The 24850-nt window shown below is 34.6% G+C and overlaps 2 protein-coding genes across 4 annotated transcripts in view; one reads left to right on the top strand and one right to left on the bottom strand.

Moving 5' to 3' along the window:
- Nucleotides 1–6697, top strand: part of LOC143248934 (uncharacterized) — a 79938-nt gene extending 73241 nt beyond the window's left edge. The window contains exon 15 of the mRNA XM_076497944.1: nt 6136–6697. The gene's annotated coding sequence lies outside the window, so the exon portion shown is untranslated. The remainder of the gene's footprint in view (nt 1–6135) is intronic.
- On the bottom strand, nt 290–24220 carry LOC143248935 (uncharacterized). Of its 3 annotated transcripts, none has more exons than XM_076497945.1 (4): nt 23982–24218; nt 10308–10359; nt 6090–7055; nt 290–4741 (listed from the first exon to the last, which is right to left on the bottom strand). In XM_076497945.1, the coding sequence occupies exons 2-4, from the start codon at nt 10327–10329 to the stop codon at nt 3117–3119; spliced, it is 2613 nt and encodes an 870-aa protein (XP_076354060.1). In that variant the 5' UTR covers nt 10330–10359; nt 23982–24218; the 3' UTR covers nt 290–3116. The 3 variants fall into 3 exon arrangements, with proteins under 3 accessions (XP_076354060.1, XP_076354061.1, XP_076354062.1); XM_076497946.1 differs by lacking the exon at nt 23982–24218 and adding an exon at nt 14112–15360; XM_076497947.1 differs by lacking the exon at nt 10308–10359 and having other exon boundaries at nt 23982–24220.
- Nucleotides 24221–24850: the final 630 nt, after the last annotated feature.

Raw genomic sequence — 24850 nt, 5'->3', positions numbered from 1 at the left:
ATGACTATGTGAAAATGATTTTGGCTGACCAGTTTCTGAAGTGTCCTTGTGTGGTTTAACTTAGAACTGAATTATATTAGTCATACCAGATATTCATTGGAAGATGACTACTGAAAAATCCACCCATATTTTGTTTCTAAACAAATCCAATTACTAGTAAGAGAGGAAATTTAATTGTATTATTCTTGCCATTTAAGTTCAATATTATTACTAGAGCTGGTTGAATCATACCCTAATAACAAACACCTTTTTTCGATACCTTGGTGTTGTAAGCATTATAAAACTTAGGTAGGGAACAAATTATTTAATTTAATTTATTAGTATGAATACACTGCATTAGTAAAAGAGTATACAACTAGTTACATAACATAAAATGAAAATAAATCGTGGAATTTAAAAAAATGCCACATGAAAAACTATTTATATACACTTCAAAAAGAAATTAAAAGATCATTAGAGCAGAATAATTATTGAAAATTACATCTAACTGATGTCAAAATCAGTCTTCACTATTTCTCATCAGGATCCTTCTCATACTTCTATTGTTGTTTTAGGTCAGGCCCATATACAGAATGTTTGAAAAAGAAGGTCTAACTTGTGAGAAAAAAACACATGTTGTGGAAAACACAATCGGCATGTTGTTAATGCTACATGGTGGTGGTATGGGGGCATGTCCCCCAATGTAAAATTTATAACAAAATAGGTAGTATGAGATTAGATCTGGAATCAATTTTGCATGAAATGTGGCTTAAACAATTGCATGGTTATTCACATAAAATCCACAAAGCCCACTGAAAAATTAACAAATCATCATTCTGTTGTAACACTGCGTGGAAACTTAGGCTTAAACTCGCATACATGTGTGTGTTTTATGATAGTAAAGCACTGTACTGTCTACATGTAGAGTAGTTATTATTTGTTTAATTATATTAATAGTTTAGAGAACTCTACAACAAAAGTATATTAACTATTTCATTCATTGGCAATAATATATGTACGTGTATGCACTACTGAAGTAACATATTAACATCCTCCATTCTTCTGGGTTGAGTTTCCATAAATTACTTACACATAGTTTTAACATTGATAATAGTGTCATAATGATTATGTATTAAAACTAGAGCACACTCAGTCTTTTTTCAGTTTGTGTATTCCTCAGGTAGTTTTTCAACTGATGGAGAGCAGAACTTTAAAATGTTAGAATCAGGAATATATTGTTAATCAGTAAATTACACTATTTGCTCACCATTATGGAAGTGGAATAGCCCATGCAGATAAACAAGACTGGTATTAATTGGACACCATTAACATTAACCATTCTCAAATATTCAACAATATAAAAGAGAATAAACTCAAAATTTCCATGAAGACAGAATAGCTTCAAGACATCAATAGGGAGGAAAAAAAAAACTATCTCCTAGTATTAAAGTTAATCGATAACCAGGAAAATAACTATATGTGCAAGACTGAAAAAATATTATCAGTGAGACTTGTGTATCAGTTGTTTTTTTGAATATCATTAAATAAACGTTTACTTTTTTAAGTGTTTTCAATAAAACTTAAAGAATAATATCAGTAACATAAAAAGAAATAATTCTGAAGTATGAATATATCAAATAATTATTTCCATGTTAAATTAATAAATACTGAGCTTGGGATGGCCAGATGGGTTAAGGCGTTCGACTTATAATCCGAGCGTCATGGGTTCGAATCCCTGTTGCACCAAACATGCTTGCATATTTTGTGATGACACATGTAAAACTAAAAATAATAGTAAATCATATTTAAAAAGTAGAAAAATGATAAAAGCCTGGCATTTGTGTCAGGCCTGTCTATTAAAAGTGGCCTTTTACATACATTTGATGTTTCAGTCATTTATATTATTTGGCATTACCTACAAAGAGAAAACGTATAACGCAAAATTAAACATTAATATTGTTTTTAACAAAATAAAAATGTTAAATAACAAATAATGATGCAGAACTAGATTTTACATTATTTATGGTAGTGAGTAAAATGTTTGTTATTTTGGTTAATGTACCAATAAGTTTACATTTAGACCTTAGAGTTTGTTTTACGTTTTCAGAGCCTTTTAATAAAACTTGTTTGACAATACAACATAGTCTTTGAAAAGTATTTGTTTCCTCAATACACTCAACTGGCATGGCCAGGTGGATAGGACGTTCAACTCGTAATCCGAGCGTCGCAGGTTCAAATTCCCGTCACATCATACATACTCGCTCTTTCAGCTGTGGGGGCATTATAATGTGTGCTCAATCCCACTATTCATTAGTAAAATAGTAACCCAGGAGTTTGCAGTGGATGGTGATGACTAGCTGCCTTCCCTCTAGTTTTAAACTGCTAAATTAGAGAAAGCTAACGCAGATATCCCTTGAGTAGCTTTGTGTGAAATTCAAACCAAATCCAAATAATAACTGTATGAAAAAATATGTCTACCTGACTATATAAACCATATAAGAAAGATTATGAAAAACATTTAGTTACAAATCGTGAGATCAGTAAAACATGTTACAGTATATTTACAATCTAAACCATTGTTTAAATACTTATGTATTTCAATTATTTATTTTTATTTTTAATGTCAAAGTAAAGAAGTATACAAACTTTCAGCAGTAATGGCATTACTTCAGATATTTTTGTCTTGAATTAACTAATATGAAATGATAGAATTATGAAATAAAGTTTCATTTGATTCACACAAACTTGACAATAACAGTAAGAAGAAATAATTATCACACATTCATAAAAGACACAAATATTGTTTCAGGCAGTTTTTTCTTAATTTGTAGGGTAAATTTAAACTAATGTTGTAACACTTGGAGGTAGGATGTGCCTCTAGCATTCAGAAACATGAAAATTCAAAGGGAACTGTAAAGTGTACATATAAAAAACAAACATTTTTCCATTTTGTTAACAAATAGTTTCACATTCGTTACATTTCAATAATATATGAATAAAATATGAATAAAACTCACGATAGTTTCTTTCTTTATTGTATAAATATTTCAATGAAAATGAATAGCCCATTTAGTTAAATGTGCAAATGTAACTTTATTTAGCAAATTAAAAAACTGGTTATAAAAATTGTCATTTGGCTATGGCAGTTTTGATAGAGCAAAGTCTAAAAATGTGTATGAAAGCTTAGATTGTAAGCTACACACAAAAACATCTAATGCAATAGTACATTCAAAGCAGACACAAAACCAATATACTCCAAACATGACAAGGTTTAGTATTACATTTCTATCAAGCCCCGAAGTAAAGACAAGAATACCTGAGGCAGCTGGTAATAGGTAGGCCAAGACAGCTGTTGCCCAAAGAAAATGATGTAACCAGGCAGTATAAGAGTCTATTTCATAAAAAATGTTATTAAAAACCATTTCTTTTGGGTATTCATCTTTCTCAATTCTGTTGCTTTCATTTACTGTATCAACCCATAAAGAATTGAATTTATTGTATTCTGACAAAAATTCTATGTTTACATAAATAAGGAGGAGATATACCTGGTAGTTCATTGATGTTGGAAAATTTGGTAAGTTGTCTGTCAAAGAGAATGCTATAATACTAAGGGCATAGATGGGAAATAAAATAAAATAGATTAAATGAGAATAGCCTGACAATAAAAATAGCTTAACATAAGTTGGAAATAAGGTAATATGAAAACATTTCTGAGTAACTAACTGCCAAAGTATGTATATTAACTGGAACAACAAAATAAACCTACATGTAGGAACACACAAAGCTAGAATAAAGAGCCAATCTGTTATAGTGCCAGACAGTTTCTGTTGTAACAAAGACTTGATTCCACTAATTCTGGTGTCTCTTAGGTCGGTTGAATCTGTCCCTTTCATTATCTGCATTCGTACTTCATTAAACTGAGATCCATAATACTGACAAAACATACATGCATACTGCAAGGTATATAGAAATGACAGACTTTCTGGGCTTGCATATGTCTCAAAAGCCTGTATTATGAAAAAGCTAAAAAGGATAAGTGTAATTAGCAATTGTGTATAGAGTTCTTTATAGTTGATTGTAACATTAGGTGTTTGGAAAATCATTGACAATAACTTCTTGAAAAATTCTAACATCTCAATAATTTTGTATAAAGTATAGATAAGAAAGTAAAGTAAGAGCCACATGTTGTAACCATAGATTGCTATGAATACTGCTAAAAGAATATGAAAATTACCAGCTGTATGTAATGTTCTTAGCAGTGATGTCATATGCAAATTTTGAAAAAGATGAGGGACAGTGAACAGTCTTCCGCCTTTTGATTTGTATCCAAACCTTTTCAGCTCAAACATTAGACGTGTCAAAAAAAAAGAATGATTATTTCCCATTGAATCATATCTTGAAAATTCATTAGACAGACAGTCTAGCAGTTCTTCTAAATTTTCTATTGATATTGCAGATACATGCCCTTGCAAAGTCAAATGAGCAGTATCCATTACTGGTTTACACACAATGGAAAGGAATGGTTCACCTGCATTCTTGTCACTAGTGTTAAGCTCAACAGAGTGATAGTAGTCATATGGCCTTTCTGAATTCACTAACCCTTGGAGGGTTTTATCACTAGAAACCCACCATGGTTGGAAAACAAAAGATGACTGAAATGCAGGATTTTCCCACTTATACACAGTGTACTTTCTCTTTTGGCAATGATCCAAGTTTAGGTTTTGCAGAATTCCATGCATTACAGCTACTCTGGTTGAAGATTCTAGAATCAAGTCAAATGATAATTTAGTATACCAGTAAAATACATATAATAAGAGTAAGATCGAACTACAGTTTACAGTTCTACAATATTTTATATTAACGTAGCTAAATTATAACCATTCTCAAATGAAATTAAAGATTAAGTGCAGGACAATGAAATATTATTGAAATGGTGAATACTGAGGTTTCTAATAAAATTGAATTCACAAAATACCATTAGTAACAGTTTTCTAGTGCTCAAACTTAATCCTAGTTAAAAAAACAGAGTTACTAATATAAATATTTTATGTTCAAAAAGTTCAAGTTTTATTACAAAACTTATGAAACAATCCTTTGGTTATCAAAGTCTTTGGTTTGGGTCACAAAATTACACTAGCAGGAAAAAGTGGAATAAGATGGTCCTCCTGGGTAAAAATTCCACCACTGATATAATTTATGATAAGATATTTATGATATCTGGAGTAAATTGTGTTTGTTCACATAACTCCAAGCTTAAACATTACCGACAGTAATGGTTACCATTGGGTTACCAAAAAGTATACTGGAAGAAATATTAACCCATTTGTGTAATAAAACTATGACTAAAATAATTTAATTTCTCATATTATTCTAGTTGAAAATCTATTCAATGCTGTATCCATGTTAATATACTAATGAACATAGTAGAGAGTTTAATTAATGGACATATCAACATACAGAATGAGAAGATTGATACTTTTAAGTTTGAATAATTTTAACATAACTTTTGATATTGAGGATTTGATTAACAGTATATAAATAAAATTTATTTCTATCTCGTATAAGTTCTTTATTCCACATGTAAGTTCCTCAAGTCAGTGGCTTGTATGCTTCGCTCACAACTGCAAAACCTGGATTAAAAGAGCTTTACTTGTCATTGGCACATAGTCTAACTCAAAGACTATGCCCAAGAGTTACCCTGTTACAATATTTAAGGTGACCATCTTACATCATCTTCATCTACATCATTCCTTTGTTACTTAGGATCAATGGCTTTGACCACAAAATTAAACTAATAATTTAGAGATCAGGAGCAGTGAATTGGGTTACAGAATGATACTAGTAAAACAATCTGTCAATGCTCAATACCTAAGGTTTGAGTAACAAACCAACACAAATTAATCTAAAAGTTTAAAGTCCTTTCAATTAAACTAACTAACACTGGACATTTAAAATATTGTTTCTGATTAACAAAAAATATTTTTACATTATTTTCAAATCTGAAAACATGTGAATAGTTAAAAACTTTGTAAAAAATATAAATTACTAACAAATATTTGTAAGAATTTTATTATTTTCTTTACTATTTTCAATATATTTTTGTTACTTACCATGAAATATTTGTTTTTTTGATTCATTGTTTATTTCTTCCTGTAGCTCCTCATTTTGTTGACATTTTTCTTCATTCTGTTGGGAATGAGCAATCTTTATATGTTGTGCAAGGTCTTCTAATGACATAGGAGGAAGAATACACTTTGCACAGCTTGCTGTATACTCGTTTTTTATATCTTTAAGACCACTAGTTTCATGCTTCTTATTATTATATAAGGTCAACATTTTGAAACGCTGGACAGACACACCACTTGTACCACTTCCAGTTATGTTATCCGTGTTTGTTGGAAGAATCCATTCAAGTGGAATTCCTGCAGAGTGAAGGTACCATGCAGCAAAGTCCTGGCAGTTTTTATAAAACAGCCAGTAGTTTCCAAAGTTCTTTATAATTACAAATGCAAGTTCAAGCAAGTCTTTAAACGAATTTTTTCTAACTCCAGGAAACCACTTAACTGAATTAGTGTAGCCAGTTTCTGGCTTGATTCTTTCAAAGTTAAACTTAACTGATGATGTATTCATATGATTATTGTAAACATGTTTAGCATAGTTTTGAAATGAGGGAAACAGTTCATCACAACAACAGTAAAAAATACTTTCAACAACATCATTTTTGTTTAGAAAAATATGGTTTATAGAGTGATGCTGCCATAGTTTACTTAGAGACGAATATACTTCTTGGCAGAATACATCAGGACACGTAAAATATTTTAAACTACACGTATTTTCTTCGATAACTAACTCCAGTTTAAAAGCTGTATCATTTTCTTTGCTGTTAAGAATAACTACATCATGGCCACTTTTACCTCGTCTCACTCCAAAATTAATACCTACTGAAAAGTCAATACCTAGTCCAGTTCTCGTCACTACCTCAAGTCCATTGTTTAAACACTTCATAAGATCATCTGATGAAGCAGCATCCACGCGCACCTTTAAATCTCCTGTCCCAGTCTTTATTTTGTCTCCACCTATAATAATACAACATAATGACTAAATATAAGTTGTAAGGTTAAACTTCGACGTACATATTTTGTGGTTGGTTGTTTTTGTATTTTGCCCAAAGCTAAACGAGGGCTCATCACCACCCACCGTCAACTCTTGGGCTACTATTTCACCAACGAATAGTGGGATTGATCGTCACTTTATAACGCCCCCACGGCTTAAAGGGCGAGCATATTAGGTGTGACAGGGATTCGAACCCGCGACCCTCAGATTACAAGTCGAATGCCTTAACCATCTGGCCATGCCGGGTATGCACATATTTTGTGATGACACATGTAAAACTAAAAATAATAGTAAATCATGTTTAAAAAGTAAAAAAAACGATAAAAGCCTGGAATTTTTGTCAGGCCCGTCTATTAAAAGTGACCTTTTACATATATTTGATGTTTCAATCATTTATATTATTTGGCATTACCTACAAAGAGAAAACGTATAAAGCAAAATTAAACATTAGTATTGTTTTTAACAAAATAAAAATGTTAAATAACAAATAATGATGGAGAACTAAATTTTCCATTATTTACGGTAGTGAATAAAAGGTTTGTTATTTTGGTTAATGTACCAACAAGTTTACATTTAGACCTTAGAGTTTGTTTTACATGTTCAAAGTCTTTTAATAGGAATAAAACTTGTTTGACAATACAACACAGTCTTTGTAAAGTATTTGTTTCCTCAATACTCTCGCCTGGCATGGCCAGGTGGATAGGGCGTTCGACTCGTAATCTGTTGGTTGCAAGTTCGAATCCCAGTCACATCAAACATGCTCGCCCTTTCAGCCATGAGGACGTTATAATATTCTCTCAATCCCACTATTCGTTAGTAAAAGAGTAGTCCAAGAGTTGGCGGTGGGTGGTGATGACTAGCTGCCTTTCCTCTAGTCTTACACAGTGTAGATAGCCCTCTTGTATCTTTGCGCGAAATTCAAACTATTAATTAATTCAATTAAATTTCAAAATAATTCCAAAGCGAGAATTTCTTTAAGGTTAAATTACTGACTTCATAAAACAGAAACTAAACAACAATAATGTTTAAAACGTGTCTACACATTTTTCTATCACAAACAAGTCGCATTTAATAATTTCACATTAATCGTTTTATCTTTTTTTCAATCGCTATCAGCGCTCTTCGAAGTTACATAATTCTTATAAATTTTTCAGCAGGATTTTCATGATTCGGTATTTAAGAATGCAGGAGTTTCTAACTACAAAATCTTTTTTTTTTTTTTATTGATCCGTGAGTTTAAGTGATTTTGCGAAAAAACACAAATGGAAAACATTATATAACTTTTGTGATTTCACTGTACATTAACTGCATGCGCCAGCTATTTCATCGTTTCCAATAAAGAAATTTAATGAACCAATCTATAAAATTCCGCCTTTTATCACTGGGATTTTCTGTTCATAACTATGTTCGAATAAGCAGCATCTGATTCTATCATTCATATCAGGTCCTTAGGACGGAGCGCGTAGTTCAATTTACAGGAATTCTCGTGCATGTCGAAACTTGCTACCTTGATCTGAATTTCCATTAACATTCTCCTTTCTTTCATACCCTCCTTCCTTTCTTCAGACTCAAACCGCTCTTCGCTCTGCGCATATTTTTTTTTTTTTTTTTGTGGTTTTCAAACGTCCATTCGCATTTCTTGGATGTTGAACTTAACTTGCTAATACCTGATTCACGCAAACTTGAATTGTCTGTTTTAGAGTCTGTAAAGTGAATCGTATTGCTTTCTTGTCAAATACCACGTATTTTTTCTTATATTTACTGCTCAAATTGCCACCTCAAATCAGACGACGTGGACAGTGTCCCTCTCGGCCCTGTTTATCTGTCCTTTGTAAACTACGGTAACTGGAATAAGAGTTATACACTTGCTAGTTATTTTATCGTATGAAGTGAAAAGGTACCACCGGTTCTAATAAGGTTGCTATCTTCAGTATATTTGACATACAATTTTAAAGTGGAGTTTTCTTTATTAGAGTCCTATTCTGGGACAGCGGCAAGTATTCCGATTTACAACGCTAAACTTAGAGCTTCGATTTCGGTGGACACAGCAGATAGCCCGTTGTGACTTTGTAATAAAAAAAAACACTCTTTAGTCTCCAGCTGGTAAAGCGGTAAGCCTATAGATTTACAACTCTAAAATCAGGGGTTTGATTCCACTCAGTGGAACTCAGCAGATAGCCCGATTTGGCTTTGCTTTAATAAAACATACACACGCACTCTTTATTATTAGGTTATCCAGAAATAAATGTTTTTAACTGCAAAGTTTGAAAAAGTATAAATCAGTTTTGTAAAACATGCTTTAATAAAATTAAGCACAATTTGTTTCAACAAAGTTTTTGCCAACGTTTGACAATGCTGTTTATGTCTATGCTGTAGATATCAGAGTTTCTATGTCAATGAACTCCCTGAAAGCTTCTGCAGCTGCTTGGTTTTGAAAGCTTTTATTGTTCAACAAGATGGTAAAGTGCTTGGAAAAATGAAAATCTGTAGGTGAAAGGTCTGAGGAATAAGGTGGATGAGGCAGAATCTTAATTCCCAGTTCGTTCAATTTTTGGATCGTCAACCTTGACAGGTCTCTTACCACTGATTTCGTTGATCTTCAGTCAGCTTATGAGGAACCCACTCATACAATTTTTTCGTTTTTGCAATCGCACTCAGGTGGTTGGCAATGCTTAATTTGCTTGTACCTAGCTGTTCTGTAAATTCACGTACTGTTGTGTGAGGGTGTGTCTCAAATGCTTCTCTTAATGTGTTTTCATCTAAAGATAGCCTCCTTCCACGACCTTCGTCATCTTCAAGACTTTCATCTCCATGTCAAAACCTTTGGAACGAACACTGATCTGTACGTTTAATGACATTTCCATGGCCGAATGCCTGGTTGATGTTCTGTGTAGTTTTGGTAGCTTTCCGTCCAAGTTTGAAGCCGTAGAGTAAAATCAGACGAAAGTATTTCTTGTTCATGCTGCCTTGAGGGTTGCGAAACTTACTCTGAGTACAATTGAAACAGCGGACAGTTAAGATACCTTGTAAGCAACAAGCGTTGGAATAAACCAACCAATCAGCGTTAAGTTAATCAGTATTCAGCTTCTAAATGTCATCGTGAGAATTCCGACATTTATTTCTGGACAACCTAATAGATATTTTTACATTTCTTCTGTATGGAGCGTTCCAGAGAAATAATTAATAATATATATAAAATGATAAAGGACTGTTACCTCTTTGTTCTTTACTCGCCATTTTATATCTTCAGCAGTAGGATTCAGACTGCTGTAAAAAAAAAGATAATTAACTATTTAATCTTTATTTCCGTTTATGCTTTGAGATGATATCTTTAATTTAATTTTGAGCCTCTAATCAGCAAAACAAGTTGTGAATATCCACAGTAAAAAGCAACATTTATGATTTACACGAATGATACACTAAAAAACAACAAAAATTCTAAATTCATTATAAGGCAGCGAAAAAATTTTAAATCGTGTACAAACTTTTAAGTTAACTGGGGTCAAACTACACAAGTATATGTAACAAATTCTACCTGCTAGAAGCTTTCAACTTTTTTCTAATCAACACTAACTTGATATATTTCTATAATAAAGCTGAAGGACGCGTATCATTTATTTGAAAAAAACAAAACAAGATGGAATCCTCAATACGTGCAGCTGTAGTTAGATCTAAAATCAGTCAAGAGTTGAAGCCATAAACTAAAAGTTTGTACTTGGAAAAAAAAACAACCAAAAACTCGGAACCATTTCATAAGTCGTTAGGCCGCGGCAAAAAAAAGCAAGAGACATCTCTTCAAATAATTAATGTATATTTTTAGATAGGAGTTTTAATGTGTAATTTCGAGGCGAAGTGAAAGTCAAGGTTACCTTAAGCAACTCGCACTCATAGAAAGTAAAACATAATTTGCTCACTTGAGTGAGTTAAATATGAAGTTCTGTCTAGAACTATTCGTTAAAACACTTCTGGAGATTGGAATAGCCGTCAAAAAGAACTACTCCATATACTGTGAGCCTTATTTGTTAAGTGCGGAACTAAAATGTGTGCACTGCTTCCCTTCTGACAACAACTTTGAAAATATGAGAAGAAAGGAACAATATCGAAATATCCGAAGCACACGGGAATTAACGATAAACTTATTTTAGGTGGCTATAGTTATAACATTTCCCTCTCAATTATTCAAAATTAAAAGTAACTTTAATGATATTAGCAGTCAACAGTCGTATAACTCTTCTTTACTCTTAAGCTCATATAATGAAAAGGGTTAGAAACAGTCTTATTAAAACACTTAAGGTTGAAAATGGAATGGTAAACAATTACTGAGAAAAGTAACGACCCTCTTATTTCACGCAGACCCTCGGAAAATGTTTCTTTGTTTTTGAATTTCGCGCAAAACTACACGAGGGCTATATGCGTTAACCGTCCCTAATTTAGTAGTGTAAGACTAGAGGGAAGGCAACAAGTCATCATCACCCACTATCCAACTCTTGAGCTACTCTTTTGCCAACGAATAGTAGAATTGACCGAACATTAGAACGACCCCACGGCTGAAAAGGCGAGCATTTGGTGTGACAAGGATTTGAACCCACTACCCTCAGATTGCGAGTTCAGAATCCTACCTGTCTGGCCAATCCCTCGGAGAATGACTCTGAAACACAGGAATCAACGATTAAACGGTACACCTGACAACATACATTATAACAGACAGAACAAACACAGTCGCTAACTTTCAGACTTCAAGTTTACATTAGTAAAATACGGTAAAGTTGTAAGTAAAATAGGCCCGGCATGGCCAAGTGGTTAAGATACTCGACTTGTAATCTAAGGGTCGTGGGTTCAAAGGCGGCTCACACTGTCTTACACTGCTATATTAGGGACGGCTACCGCAGATAGCCCTTGTGTAACTTTGCGCGAAATTTAAAACAATCTTAGCAAAAAATAAAGCTAATACATTTGAAATTAACAATAATACTGTATCAAAATACATCATAATTTTAAAATGGCTCACATGTGGGGTACTTAATCCCAGTAAAGGAACACAAAGAATTTTTATATAAAAAGTAGTTTTTATAAGATTCGAGACATAAATTTCTAAGTGTAGTATAATGTTTTTCAGTTCTTTCGATGTGTGTTTGACATATTTAATTGATTTGTTTCTTTATGTTATACATTTTTAATTTGTTATTTTTTTCTATTTATTTATACAACCAAAGCTTACTTAACGGTCTCATGTACATCTATTTTCAGATACAATAACTGAAACTTTTTCATGCCAGAACGCAAAAATTTACCATAAAACTCAATTTTTACACTCTACCTAAAAAATTATTTATTTTTAGACAAAAATATTTCTTTATCATTTGGGTACGTGTTGGCGCTATGGTAGAAGTCTGACTTTCGAAAGTGTCGAGTCAGATTTGAATGCGTGTGTTTGTTTGTTTGGAAATTTCGCACAAAGCTACTCGAGGGCTATCTGTGCTAGCCGTCCCTAATTTAGCAGTGTAAGACTAGAGGGAAGGCAGCTAGTCATCACCACCCACCGCCAACTCTTGGGCTACTCTTTACCAACGAATAGTGGGATTGACCGTCACATTATACACCCCCACGGCTGGGAGGGCGAGCATGTTTAGCGCGACGCGGGCGCGAACCCGCGACCCTCGGATTACGAGTCGCACGCCTTACGCGCTAGGCCATGCCGGGCCGAATGCGTGTGATGATACCATGCATTTTCCATACTTCAACCTGTCGGTACATTACAAATTAACCGTTTTTTTTTTTTTATTATTATTCAACACTCCTTTTCGCTAATTAGAGAAATCTGTTTTTGGGTACTTACTGAAACCATAATAAGAAACATACGTGTAATGGCATTAAACTATTGTCTACAGAAGGCGGCGCTTCAGTTAAGGTGCTTTCAAGACTTTATGTATTCTCAAGATGTCTGGCATAGGAATTAAGATCTTGATTAAAATAAAGTACAGAAAAATGTTCCGATGTTCAGGTTAAAAAAGAAGATGACCTAAGAAGGTCGAAACGTTGTTCCGTACTTTATTTTAATTAAAGTTTCAATACTCATACCAGCCGTCTTGAGAATACAATTTTACTTCAAGTAGGTTTCTCGTCATCACGAATTACATTATTTCAAGGCTACTGTTATCTGTTAACAAACTTGCCAGAGGGCGCTTTTAAACCTGGCATAACTAAAACTGCGTACTTGGCAGTAAGTAACAACCCAAGAGTTTCACTATAATCCATCAATTTATATATTTCTTATATTTCTGTGGTTATAATTATTTTCAACTGATCCACAATCTTATAAAAAAATGCTAATATTGTCGCCAAATACATTCACTATAGAATCATATTATAATGCAAAAAATACAAGAATGGACCAAACAAAACTCGACATTTCAACGTTACGCCAGATCGAAGAAGCTTGGAAATTCCCCTTGTCTGGACATGTCTCACTGCTCTGGATTTCCAAGCTGGCAAGCCGGGTTCGATTCCATGGAATACCATTAAGTATTCCCTGCACTTTAAGTTGTGAATGTGTTTTAAAAGTGGCAGCAGTATGGTGTTATTGACTAGTTGCCTTCCCTTTGACTAGTAGTTCAAAAACTTTATATGACAGAAAGTAGCTTTGCCACATTCAAACTAAAGCCCTAACATACCAGGGCTGTGACAACAATACATTAAGTACAATGCATTCTCAAAGAATTATACAACTTCAATAATCATGATAACATATAACACATTACAAATAGTCTTATGATAATAAAAATTACATAGCAGTCAAAGTGCTTAAATACAAACGCTATCTTTTTCGCTTAAAATAGTCAATAATCACACGACTGAGGTGTTCTTTGAAAATTGGGATAGGTTTCAAATGTGTAATAGGAATATTCTTATAAGGTTTTCAGCCAATTGACTTGTATGACAAGTTTTACATAAATGAAAAAATCTGGCCTGGTTTTTTAGCTAAAATGAAGTCTCATAATGTTATCATATTTGTAAATGACCTTCAATGGGATGTTCATGGGCAACTTCCGATGTTTCAGAATGATACGCTTATGAAACAACGATTTGTCAAACTGGAACCCAGTTCTCTGAAGCTGGTACATTTGGTGATCTCCATTTCCTTATGAGCACACCATTTTTGCAAAAGTAACCACTTAGAACTTTCTTCAGTTAATTCTTTGAGAGTGCAAATTTATATAATGATGAGATCTGTGGATACTTTTCTTGCTCAATTATCAGTTTGCTTTTAGCAAACAAAACTTCTCCAACTGAATCAGATCCTCCATGTCTTTCATTGTCACTCACCAAATACTTGTCAGTAGAACAATTATTCACAAGATCCATGTCGGACCCAAACGATGTCTGTGACAAGTCTATGATGTGTTTTGAACACGTGTCCATCATTTCTTTTTGGCTTAATCTCTTAGCCTTAGTTCGAGTCACAGCACACGAGAAAAACGTTCTGGATTCTTTTCAATAACAACATCCTTAGATGAAACAGCGATTTGAAACAACTTTTCTTCTGAAGAAATCGTTTTCCAACAATAATGATGCATACTGAATTGGCAGAGTAGGTGTTATTCCAACCACAACTGGTCACGAAACTAGGTCTGATGTTAAAACAAATGTTATGAAAAAGAACATTAACAAACCTAACCTCAATACCCTCAGCAATAACAAACTCACTAGTGACAGAACTCTAATCTAAAGGCAGTATACCTTCTAACAATAATGATTGTTTAACTCGAGTACCTCGTGAAATACGTGGGGGTATGGTACTAGCAGCGTCCATTGTCAAAGATACAGAACCAACAGACATAAAAAGTCTAAATTTCTCCCTGACTACACCAGCTTTTATATCAGTGGCCAAATCGAGTGGTCTGGTGAAACTATGTCCATAAGTGGACAATAAACGTACTAGTTGTTGTCAATTTTTTTTTTCAAACTCCAACAATCGGACTTAACATGACCAGTTTTTTTTTACAGAAATGGCAGACAAGCCTTGATGATTTTGATGAAGTTTTATCATGACTGTTTGAATATTTCGAACTATTTGAGCTGAATATTTTAGAACAGGGGTGTGCAACATTTTTCGTCGGTGGGCCATATAACCAACTTCATCAATCAAGCGGGGCCACTTAAAAAACAAGCTTATTCGTGTACATGCACAATAAATTAAAAAAAATTCTCAAAATGCAAGCAATAATATTTTATATTTTTGCATGAGTGATCATTTTAGTGCGACACTTGAAATTTAGAGTCCTTGCAGAGCTTGTCAATATCAGCTTTGACAGAAGTGGTTGCCACTCTTAACTGACTGGTCAAATGTTCATCAGTCAGCTGACTTCTACATTTGGTTTTGATGAGCTTCATTTTGGAGAAAAATTGCTCACAGCAGTAGGTGCTACCAAAAAGGGAGGCAATTCTTTGTGCATGACGGGACAAATTGGGAAACTTTTCACGTACACAGAGTTTGTAAAAGTCTAGCAAACTGTTTTCAGAGAATTTCCTTTTAGTGTCCATGTCAGCCTGCAGTTCAATGAGTTCCATTTGGCAATCATCAGGACTGTCTTCCACTGCCAAATCAAAGGTTGAGCGAACAATTTCAATCTAATTTCAGTTTGTCTGAAATCTGGAAATCTGTTTGCAAACTCATCACGCAGCTTTTGTACACTGGTTCCATATTTGGTGCAATCCAGATTAGGAAATTCCAGTTTCCTGGTTGCAAGACATGTAAAATGGGTCAATATGGCTCTTCTCAACTGAACCTGGAAAAGTTCCAATTTCTTCTCAAAAGCACAAATATGCTCAAACAACTTATTCACAAGTTGACTTTTCCCTTGTAGTTTTAAGTTTAAATCAGACAGATGCTGTGTAATGTCTGTGAGGAATGCTAAGTCATTCAGCCAGTTCTCATTGCTCAAGAAGTCCACATTCTGACGTTTGCTCTCCATGAAGAACTTAATCTCCTCTCGCAGATTCCAGAATCTCTTCAAAGTAGCAGCTCTACTAAGCCAACGTACAGCAGAGAAGTACAAAACATCTGAATACTCACTGTCCAGCTCATCTAAAAAGTTTTAAATTGTCGATGATTTAATCCTCGTGTTCGAATATAATTTACGCATTGGACGACATTTTTCATGACTTCTGCAAAATCCAGAACTTTGGTGCACAAGCTCTCTTGGTGAATAATGCAATGGCTTACAACTACGTCTTGTGCTCCAATTGCAGTTAGAAATTTCTTGGTGAATCCATTTGTCCTACCTGTCATGGAAGGAGCACCATCTGTTGTAACACCACATAATTTATAAGGATTCAGTTCAAACTTTTCTACAACCTTAAGCACTTGTTCACAAATATCCTGTCCTGTGGTTGTGGAGGAAAGGCTTGCTATATCTAAAACTCTTCGAAAACATCAAAGCCTGCAGTAACAGCTCTGATGAAAATGACAAGTTGGGATGTGTCATTGATATCAGTGCTTTCATCCAAAGCCAGACTGAAAGCTTCACACGAATTCAATCTCTCTTTCAAAGTTTCTTTGATGTCCTCTGAAAGATCTTTTGTCCTGCGTGAGACAGTAAAGCGGGAAAGGCTAGTTTGCTCCACCAAATATTTTTCTCTGGACATGCATATTCTGTGAATATTGTTAAACAATTTTAATAAATTCTCCATCACTGAAAGACTTTCCCTTTTCTGCCATACATTCACAAAGCTTAAAACTCAGTTTTGTCACCAGTTCTGAATTTTTCTTGAAAGTGGTAAAACACCTTGTTGCTTTTCAATGGATGTTTTAAATGTTCAATTTTGTCCTTTCGTGCCTGACCAACAATTTCATCAAACTGGGAGGAGTGCTTAGTTGCGTAATGTCGCTTAATATTGTACTCTTTCATGACTGCAATTGTAGTTTGACAGACGAGGCAGACAACACCTTGATTATGTGGGACAACAAGATATTTTGTGCACCATTCACTGTTGAATAACCTTCCCTCATCATCAATTTTCGTTTCTTAACTGCTGACATTTTACTAGCCCTGAAATCAAAACAAAATTATTCTCACGAAAATAGCAAAGTAGAAAAAACATAGAATTTATTTACACATGGAACCTCTTATGGACAGAAACACATGTTTCTAAATTGGCATCCCGATCATAGCCTTCCGGTACTTAAATTAATTGAGAATAGCAAAATACAGTGTGACCTCGCCTATTCGCGGTTCGCCATTCGCGGCCCCGCATATGCGCGAACTGCGTTTTTGTAGGTCACAGAGACTGAAAGGGCTTTTCGAGGAGATTTCTGTTGTATTTACTCAATCAAGCCGTTTTATCAATTGTCGTCTTCACCAAACAAGATTGGGCTGCTATTGGCTGACTGCCTCAGCTTCCCCAACAACGCAAACGGCAAAGCACAGCCCGGTAACGCACGGTACAATTTAGTGAAATACATAACAGTATGCAATATTGCTACATTATTACTGCATCAATGAGTATAAGTATCATTAGTGTTTGGGAAGCATTTCATATAGTATATAATCGCATACATATACGTTTTAAAACTGCGTCCAATATTCGCGGTTTTTCGCTATTCGCGGGAGGGTAAAGAACGTAACCCCGCGAATAACGAGGTCACACTGTACATAGAATCAGATGCATCTGAAAGCAAAAATTTTAATAAATTCAGTAAAGTCACAACAATATGCTAAATAATAATCAATTTACCTTCAATCTCTTGTAGTAACTGTAAAAGGTAATAAAATTTTCACCAATAATAAATGACGGACAGCAGAGGTTAGGGAAAATTGTTGCCAGCGGGCGAAGGCGAGGTTCAGGACATGACGTTGAGTCGTAGACAATAGTGCTAGTGCACGTCACCTATTCATGCCCTAAGGAGGCCGACCAATCGAATTCGGCCTGCTCCTCTCTAGCAAAGATAATTTTAGAAGTTTGTCGAGTCGAAGCCTGGGAATCCCGTAGGATCGATGCTTTTAAAAATATTCCATTTGCGTTGGATTACAGATCAGGCCACATGGTTAGATTACAACAACTAGGGCCACACTAAATGGCTTGGCGGGCCGGGTTGTGGACCGCGGGCCGCCTGTTGCACACCCCTGTTTTAGAAGAATTCTCAACTTCAGTGGATTGAAGAAATACAGGTTTTTACTAAGATGACAGGAATTTCTTTTCATGAAAAATGGTTTTATGTGTTAAAGTGTAATTATCAGAAAGAAAAGCTGCTTCATGTAGTGTTTCAACTTTCTTTAATCCAAATAAGTTTGATGTCATTACTTGCACAACGCTTAAGTTCCTCAATTAGACATAATTGTCTTAGTTTGTTGAAACTGTTGACAATAGGCATAGATCAAAACAAGCTTCATTTTTCGTGAGCAAATTCCATATAAGTTTGACTATATTGTATTGTGATAATCTCGAAACGTTTGGTTATAAGTCTTCGACACTAACTCGTATGTTTGAGGATAATTGCTTCAACGTTATCATAATCTATACAATCTTCTAGAGGCAGAACGGCATAAGCTTTTTGTGCTTTATTAGTCAAAGCACTGTAATAATAATGACCACACGTAAAAACGTTTTATTCTTTACTTAGAAAGTCCACTATAGCCACTATCAATGTTATACTTTTCTCCTGCCCCTAACTTCAGCAAAAAGCTAGAGATACAAATGATAGTGTAATTTGTAGAGAATAGATTAGCATCATATACTATATACACTACATGGCCAAAAGTATGTGAACATCCCTTCTAATTAGTGGATTAGATAATTTCAGCTACACCCATTGCTAACAGGTGCATAAAATCAAGCATACAGCCATGCAATCTCCATAGACAAACATTGGCAGTGGAATGGGTTATACTGAAGAGCTCAGTAACTTTCAACGTGGCACTATCATAGGATGCCACCTTTCCAACAAGTCAGTTCGTCAAATTTCTGCCCCGGCCAACTGTAAGTTTAAACGGTCTGTTATTGTGAAGTGGAAACGCCTAGGAGTAACAACAGCTCAGCACCCGGCGGCCCCGTTCTGTGAGCTTGTGTGGCCTATCGCTATCGTTTGTCCGCAATTGCAACACTCATATTGAGTTCTAAACTGCTTCTGGGAGCAACGTTGGCACAAGAACTGTTTGTCAGAAGCTTCATGAAATGTGTTTCCATGGCCGAGCAGCTGCACACAAGCCTAAGATAATCACGCACAATGCCAAGCGTTGGCTGGAATGGTGTAAAGCACACCACCATTGGACTGGAGCAGTGGAAACTCGTTCTCTGGAGTGATGAATCACACACTTTACTCTCCAGCAGTCTGACAGACGAATCTGGGTTTGGCAGATGCCAGGGTAACGCTACCTGCCTGAATGCATAGTGCCAACTGTAAAGTTTTGTGGAGGAGGGATAACGGTCTTGGGCTGTTTTTTATTGTTTGGACTAGGCTCTTTAGTTCTAGTGAAGGAGAATGTTAATGCTACAGCATCAAATGATATTCTAGAGAATTGTGTCCTTCTAATTTTGTGGCAACGGTTTGGGGAAGGCCTTTTTTGTTTCAGCATGACAATGCTCATGTGCACAATTGGAGGTCCATAAAGACGTGGTTTGCCGAGGTTGGTGTAGAAGAACTTGACTAGCCTGCACAGAGCTCTGACCTCAACCCCATCGAACACCTTTAGGATGAATTGGAACGCCGACTACGAGACCTCACTAATGCTCTTCTGGCTGAATAGGAACGAATCCCCGCAGCCATGTTCGAAACATCTAGTGAAAAGCCATCCCAGAAGAGTGGAGATTGTTATGGCAGCAAATGGGAGACCAACTCTGTATCAACGCTCATGGTTTTGAAATGAGATGTTCAACAAGCACATATGGGTGTGATGGTCGGGTGTCCACATATTTTTGGCCATGTAGTGTATGTATATATATATTAGTGAAAATAATTACATTTTAATAAAGTTAAAATAAGTAAAATCGTATATATTCGATAAATTACTGCGGAAGGCGCTTATGACGTGAGTACTCGGAACATAAAACATACAGAAGTCAGATACTTAATATAGAAAATTATATAGACTTAATGAAATACATTACCCCAAGAAGAGAGGAAATACCATAGTGAAATACACACGCACACACATATGTATATGTACAAATTAATATCTATAAGGTCTCCTCTGTTGTTGTACCTATTTTCCTTATGGCTACTTTTGAAACCTTTTATTGTAATGTCTTAGAATGAATAAAGTTATATTACACGATACCAAATGTACTCTAATACTGTAGAATATAAGGCTATTAACATAATTTGTTGCCTATTATATAGTGTTATGCATCACTTCATTGTATCGACAACAGCACTTATTACGAAATAACGTGGATAAAATAAATTAATACCTGATCAATATCAATACCTAATCTTATAATTTATATAATAGTTTTTTCCTCGCTTGTAAAAATATAGCAAAGTACGAGAACTCCGTGGCACAAACGAAGTTCCTTGATTACAAAATAACAATTGACTCTAATAAAATCAGGACCTCTAATTCCTTTACTACTGGTTATTACAGAGATGAATGTTCATTCTTCAATTACACAATTATAAAAATATTTTATTTGATGAAATTATTTACACAGTTGTTAAAAGAAAAATAACATAGTATCGTTTGAACGTTTCATATCGAGACAAATTGGCGATTAGCCGATTACAGAAGCTATCACTGACAGTAGATTACTTACGAAATACCAGTTCAAAAACAAATTTACCTAAGCTGCAGAATGTCTGAAGTGTGACTGTAAAACTTGAAAATTGGTGTGAGAATATTTATAACATAGAATACTATATAAAGTTATATAAACAATATAAAATTAGTGCATTTTCATCACTTGTTTGTATATTGCTTGTATTTTAAAACGGCGTAACATTGAGCTGTGCGTAACAAACACCAATTCAGAACGAGAAGAAGCTAGTTCTGACGACGAAGGCTTCATACTAGTGAAGACTAGAAATCAGAAAAAACAAGTAAATCAAACAACAACAAATCCAGAGACACACAAAAAACGCAATAAAGTTACCTAAAAACACCATTATTATACAAGGCATACCAGGTAATTTTAACCAGTCACAACTTGCAAAGGAAATATACAGGTGCAAACCCACGGCTAATATTACAAATATTAGGCGCCTGTCCCGCGGCAGGGTCCTTGTAAAGGACAGGAATCCGCTGAGTTAAATAGATTATTGAAGGAATGGCCTTCAGACGCTTTGTAATCACCCTGATTACAAAAGATTTGGGTGTTGCATTACTCTATTGACATATTAAGGATGAATTAACTGAACTAAACATAAAACACGTTTCAGTGGAACGAATAATTTCTAATATAACTAAAAAAACAACTAATCTAATTAAAGTAGTTACGCAAAATACCCAAGACATAACCCAGCTAATAAATAATGATATCACAATGTGATACCAAAAATATACAGTAGAACAAACCAAAACACCAGCAGTGGTCGTAACACAGTGCTACCAATGCCAAAGGCTTGGACATGTAGCAGCAGCATGTCAAGCAAACTGCGCGTTGTGTAGGCTGTGGAGAAAATCACCACATTTCACATTGCACCAAACAAAACCCCCCCCAAAAATGCTACAATTGTGGGGAAGAACATACGGCAAAGTATAAAGGATGCCAAAAATATAAATCCATTAAGGCACAAAATCGAAACCCCACACTAAAAACACAAATAAACACTATAAGAAATAAGAACAGATACTTTTATAATACAGTCAATAACTTTATTGATCAAAACAAAAGCGTATACACATCTATATTCCCAGTAAACACATTAATAAAACTAGAGAAACAACAAACTGGAGCACTCATCAACTAATAAAAGATATAACAGTAACGGAAGCACTAACAGCTATCAAAAACACAAAAAACAAAGCTCCTGGAGAAGATGGTATACAAGCTATCCTTCTAAAACGTGGTACTCAGAAATTATATGAACATCTAACAGTCTTATTTAACTTATCATTATTAGCCGGATATATCCCTGTTTCTTGGAAGGAAGCCGTAATTTTAATGTTCCAGAAAGAAGGAAAGCCAGCGAATAACCAAACAACTACCGCCCAATTAGCCTAACCAGTTGTATCGGTAAAATTTTAGAAAGAATAATTAGTAATCGTCTCTCTATATACTTAGAAGTAAACTCAAAATTACCCGAAATTCAAAACGGATTTAGAAAATACAGACAAACTACAGACCACTTAATTTGACTAACAGAATCAATCACAGATAGCTTCAATAAAAATGAATGCACTGTAGCTTGCTTTCTCGACATTGAGAAAGCATTTGAAAATGTGGGATAATAGATTACGCCATAGATTGCAGGAAATGGCTTTACCCCAGGGAATTATTCGCTGGCTATCCAACTTCCTGGGAAACAAAATCTGCAAAGTAGATGTGGATGGGTCCACTCAGGATCCTTTTCACCCGAGGCAGGAGTCCAGCAGGGAGGGGTAGTTAGCCCTATATTATTTATCATGTATGTGAGTAATATGCCTCTGTCGCGCCTAAATTTAGGTTTTGCATCACAATTTGCTGACGATGTAGCAGTCTGGAAAGGTGTCCCCACTCCTTCAATAACAGCAACAAACCTCCAACCAGTCCTAAATAACTTAGAATTATACTGCCAGAAATATAGAATAAAAATCAATATTCCGAAAACCCAAGTAATATTATTCAGCAGAATGAATAAACTAAAAAAAGATCCACCCAAGCTCTACATGAATGGATCACTTTTACTGACTGCTACTTCTGTTAAATTTCTCGATTTAACTTATGATACAAAATTAACGTGGTTACACCATACAAAAAATATCCTGATACGAATCTGTAAAAGAGCAAATTATGCAAGTCTTTCAGGTAAAAACCAGACAACATAATTAAAATCTACAAAATATACATCAGACCTATAATAGAATACGCATCTCCTGCCTGGATAAACATAACACAAAAACAATTATAGAAACTACAAAGAATACAAAACTCAGTTTTAACTTCAGCCAATAAAGTACCACGTAGTACTTCATCCAGATTCATGTACAAGTATACAAACATGGAAACAATATCTGTAAGACTCTTGTATAATTCTCTAAAGTATTTTAATAAGAATTGGCATAAAAATGACTTAATGTGTGATCTCGACAGATACTACGTACATGATGAAAGTAGTCCTAAATACCTCTCACCTTTTAACATATATTTAAGAAATATCAAACAAGCTGGCCACCATGCACTAGACACTCAAACCTAGTTTTATATTATTGTACCCTATTTTTCTTATTTTATTTCATTTTCTTGTATTTTATTATTATTACTACTAGTAGTAGTAGTATTTTATCTATGGAAGAAAGAAAGAAAGAAAAATAATAATAAAAAATATATAAAAAAAGAAAAAAAATATTGTCGAGACTATGCATGGACACTACCCTGAAACGGGCCTGAGTACGGTGTAATACTCTGGCCCAGTTATACCAATTAACAAACACTTAACGATAGACGCCATCAACGTTCGGGATGGAGGAAGAGGTCTAATGCACCTGACCCTCCTGGGTATTTAACATTCAAATACCAACACAGGGGAAGCGAAGCCAAGCGTAAAGGTAAAAGACACGCATTCGCATAATTTCATTCCTTGTTGTACAAGTCCAACCAACCCACAGCAGGGTGCGCTAACTTTCTAAACTGTACCGTGTAGCGACGTGAATTGAAAAACCTTTAGTTTTTGTTAATTCTATAAACCGTACAAGGAGATACTTAATTTGTATAATTATATCATATAATAATTCCAAGTATACTTTGTATTTACTTACCACAAGCTTCACAGATTAAGGTGACCGATATTGATACTGATAACCCTAGCGGTTTAAGACGGAATAATTTCTTTTTTCACTGGGAGAAGCGGAGAAGCGAAAGCATAAAATTATATTCGCTTGGTCTATCTATAAAACTATAACATAAACACGTCTTACGAGTGTACATAAGAACCATTGACGTTCGCAGATACAGATCTGGTTTCAACCTGCTTGAATGTGATATTCTAAGCCAGCATACGAATTACGTCATACAACTTCCGTCAACTGTCATTGGCTGGTTAGAGCCACATATTTTCGGTGCTTCCTTCCTTGAAAGTACCATTAAACTGTAAACGCTGTTAGGATACAACCTTGTTTGTTGGCCAAAACCAAAATATAACCTGAGTATTTGTTAACCACCCTATCTTTTCTATCAAGTACGTTATTATAATCAGGAAATAATTTCTGTTCTTTGTTTAGTATATAGATATTATTTTTTCATGATTTAAAGATGAAGTAAGAATTTCCTTCACATATGATGTTGTGTAGAAGACTGATGCAATAACAACTGCAAGAACTTTCAGATGAAAAATAAAAACAGAGAACAAAACATTCATTGCCACATTGTAAAAGTATCTTACGTGTAAAAATAAGGTCAGCATTTGGTGGTCATCCTTATAAAACTTTCCTTTACAAGATATGGTTTTCCTTTGATTCCTACAGGGAAATTAAACTTGATTCACACATGTTACTTTAAATCAGTTACAGGATTGTTTTACAATTTTTATTTCATTTTTATGTCGAAAGATACTAGAGATCTACAATAAACTCGCCAGTACAAATACTTGCTAAATTCATAGTTAAGAGATTAAATCCTGTACTGGAAA

Source organism: Tachypleus tridentatus, chromosome 4 (genome assembly GCF_004210375.1).
Source record: "Tachypleus tridentatus isolate NWPU-2018 chromosome 4, ASM421037v1, whole genome shotgun sequence".
In the NCBI taxonomy this organism is placed as follows: Eukaryota; Metazoa; Arthropoda; class Merostomata; order Xiphosura; family Limulidae; genus Tachypleus; species Tachypleus tridentatus.
This window is presented reverse-complemented; position numbering and strand designations above follow the sequence as displayed.

Coding starts and splice junctions, on each gene's coding strand:
- LOC143248935 (XM_076497945.1), bottom strand. CDS start 10,329: ATGGCGAGTAAAGAACAAAGAG. Junction 7,056..10,307: donor GGCGAGTAAAGAACAAAGAG/GTAACAGTCCTT, acceptor GTATTATTATAG/GTGGAGACAAAATAAAGACT. Junction 4,742..6,089: donor AAAAAAACAAATATTTCATG/GTAAGTAACAAA, acceptor ACTTGATTCTAG/AATCTTCAACCAGAGTAGCT.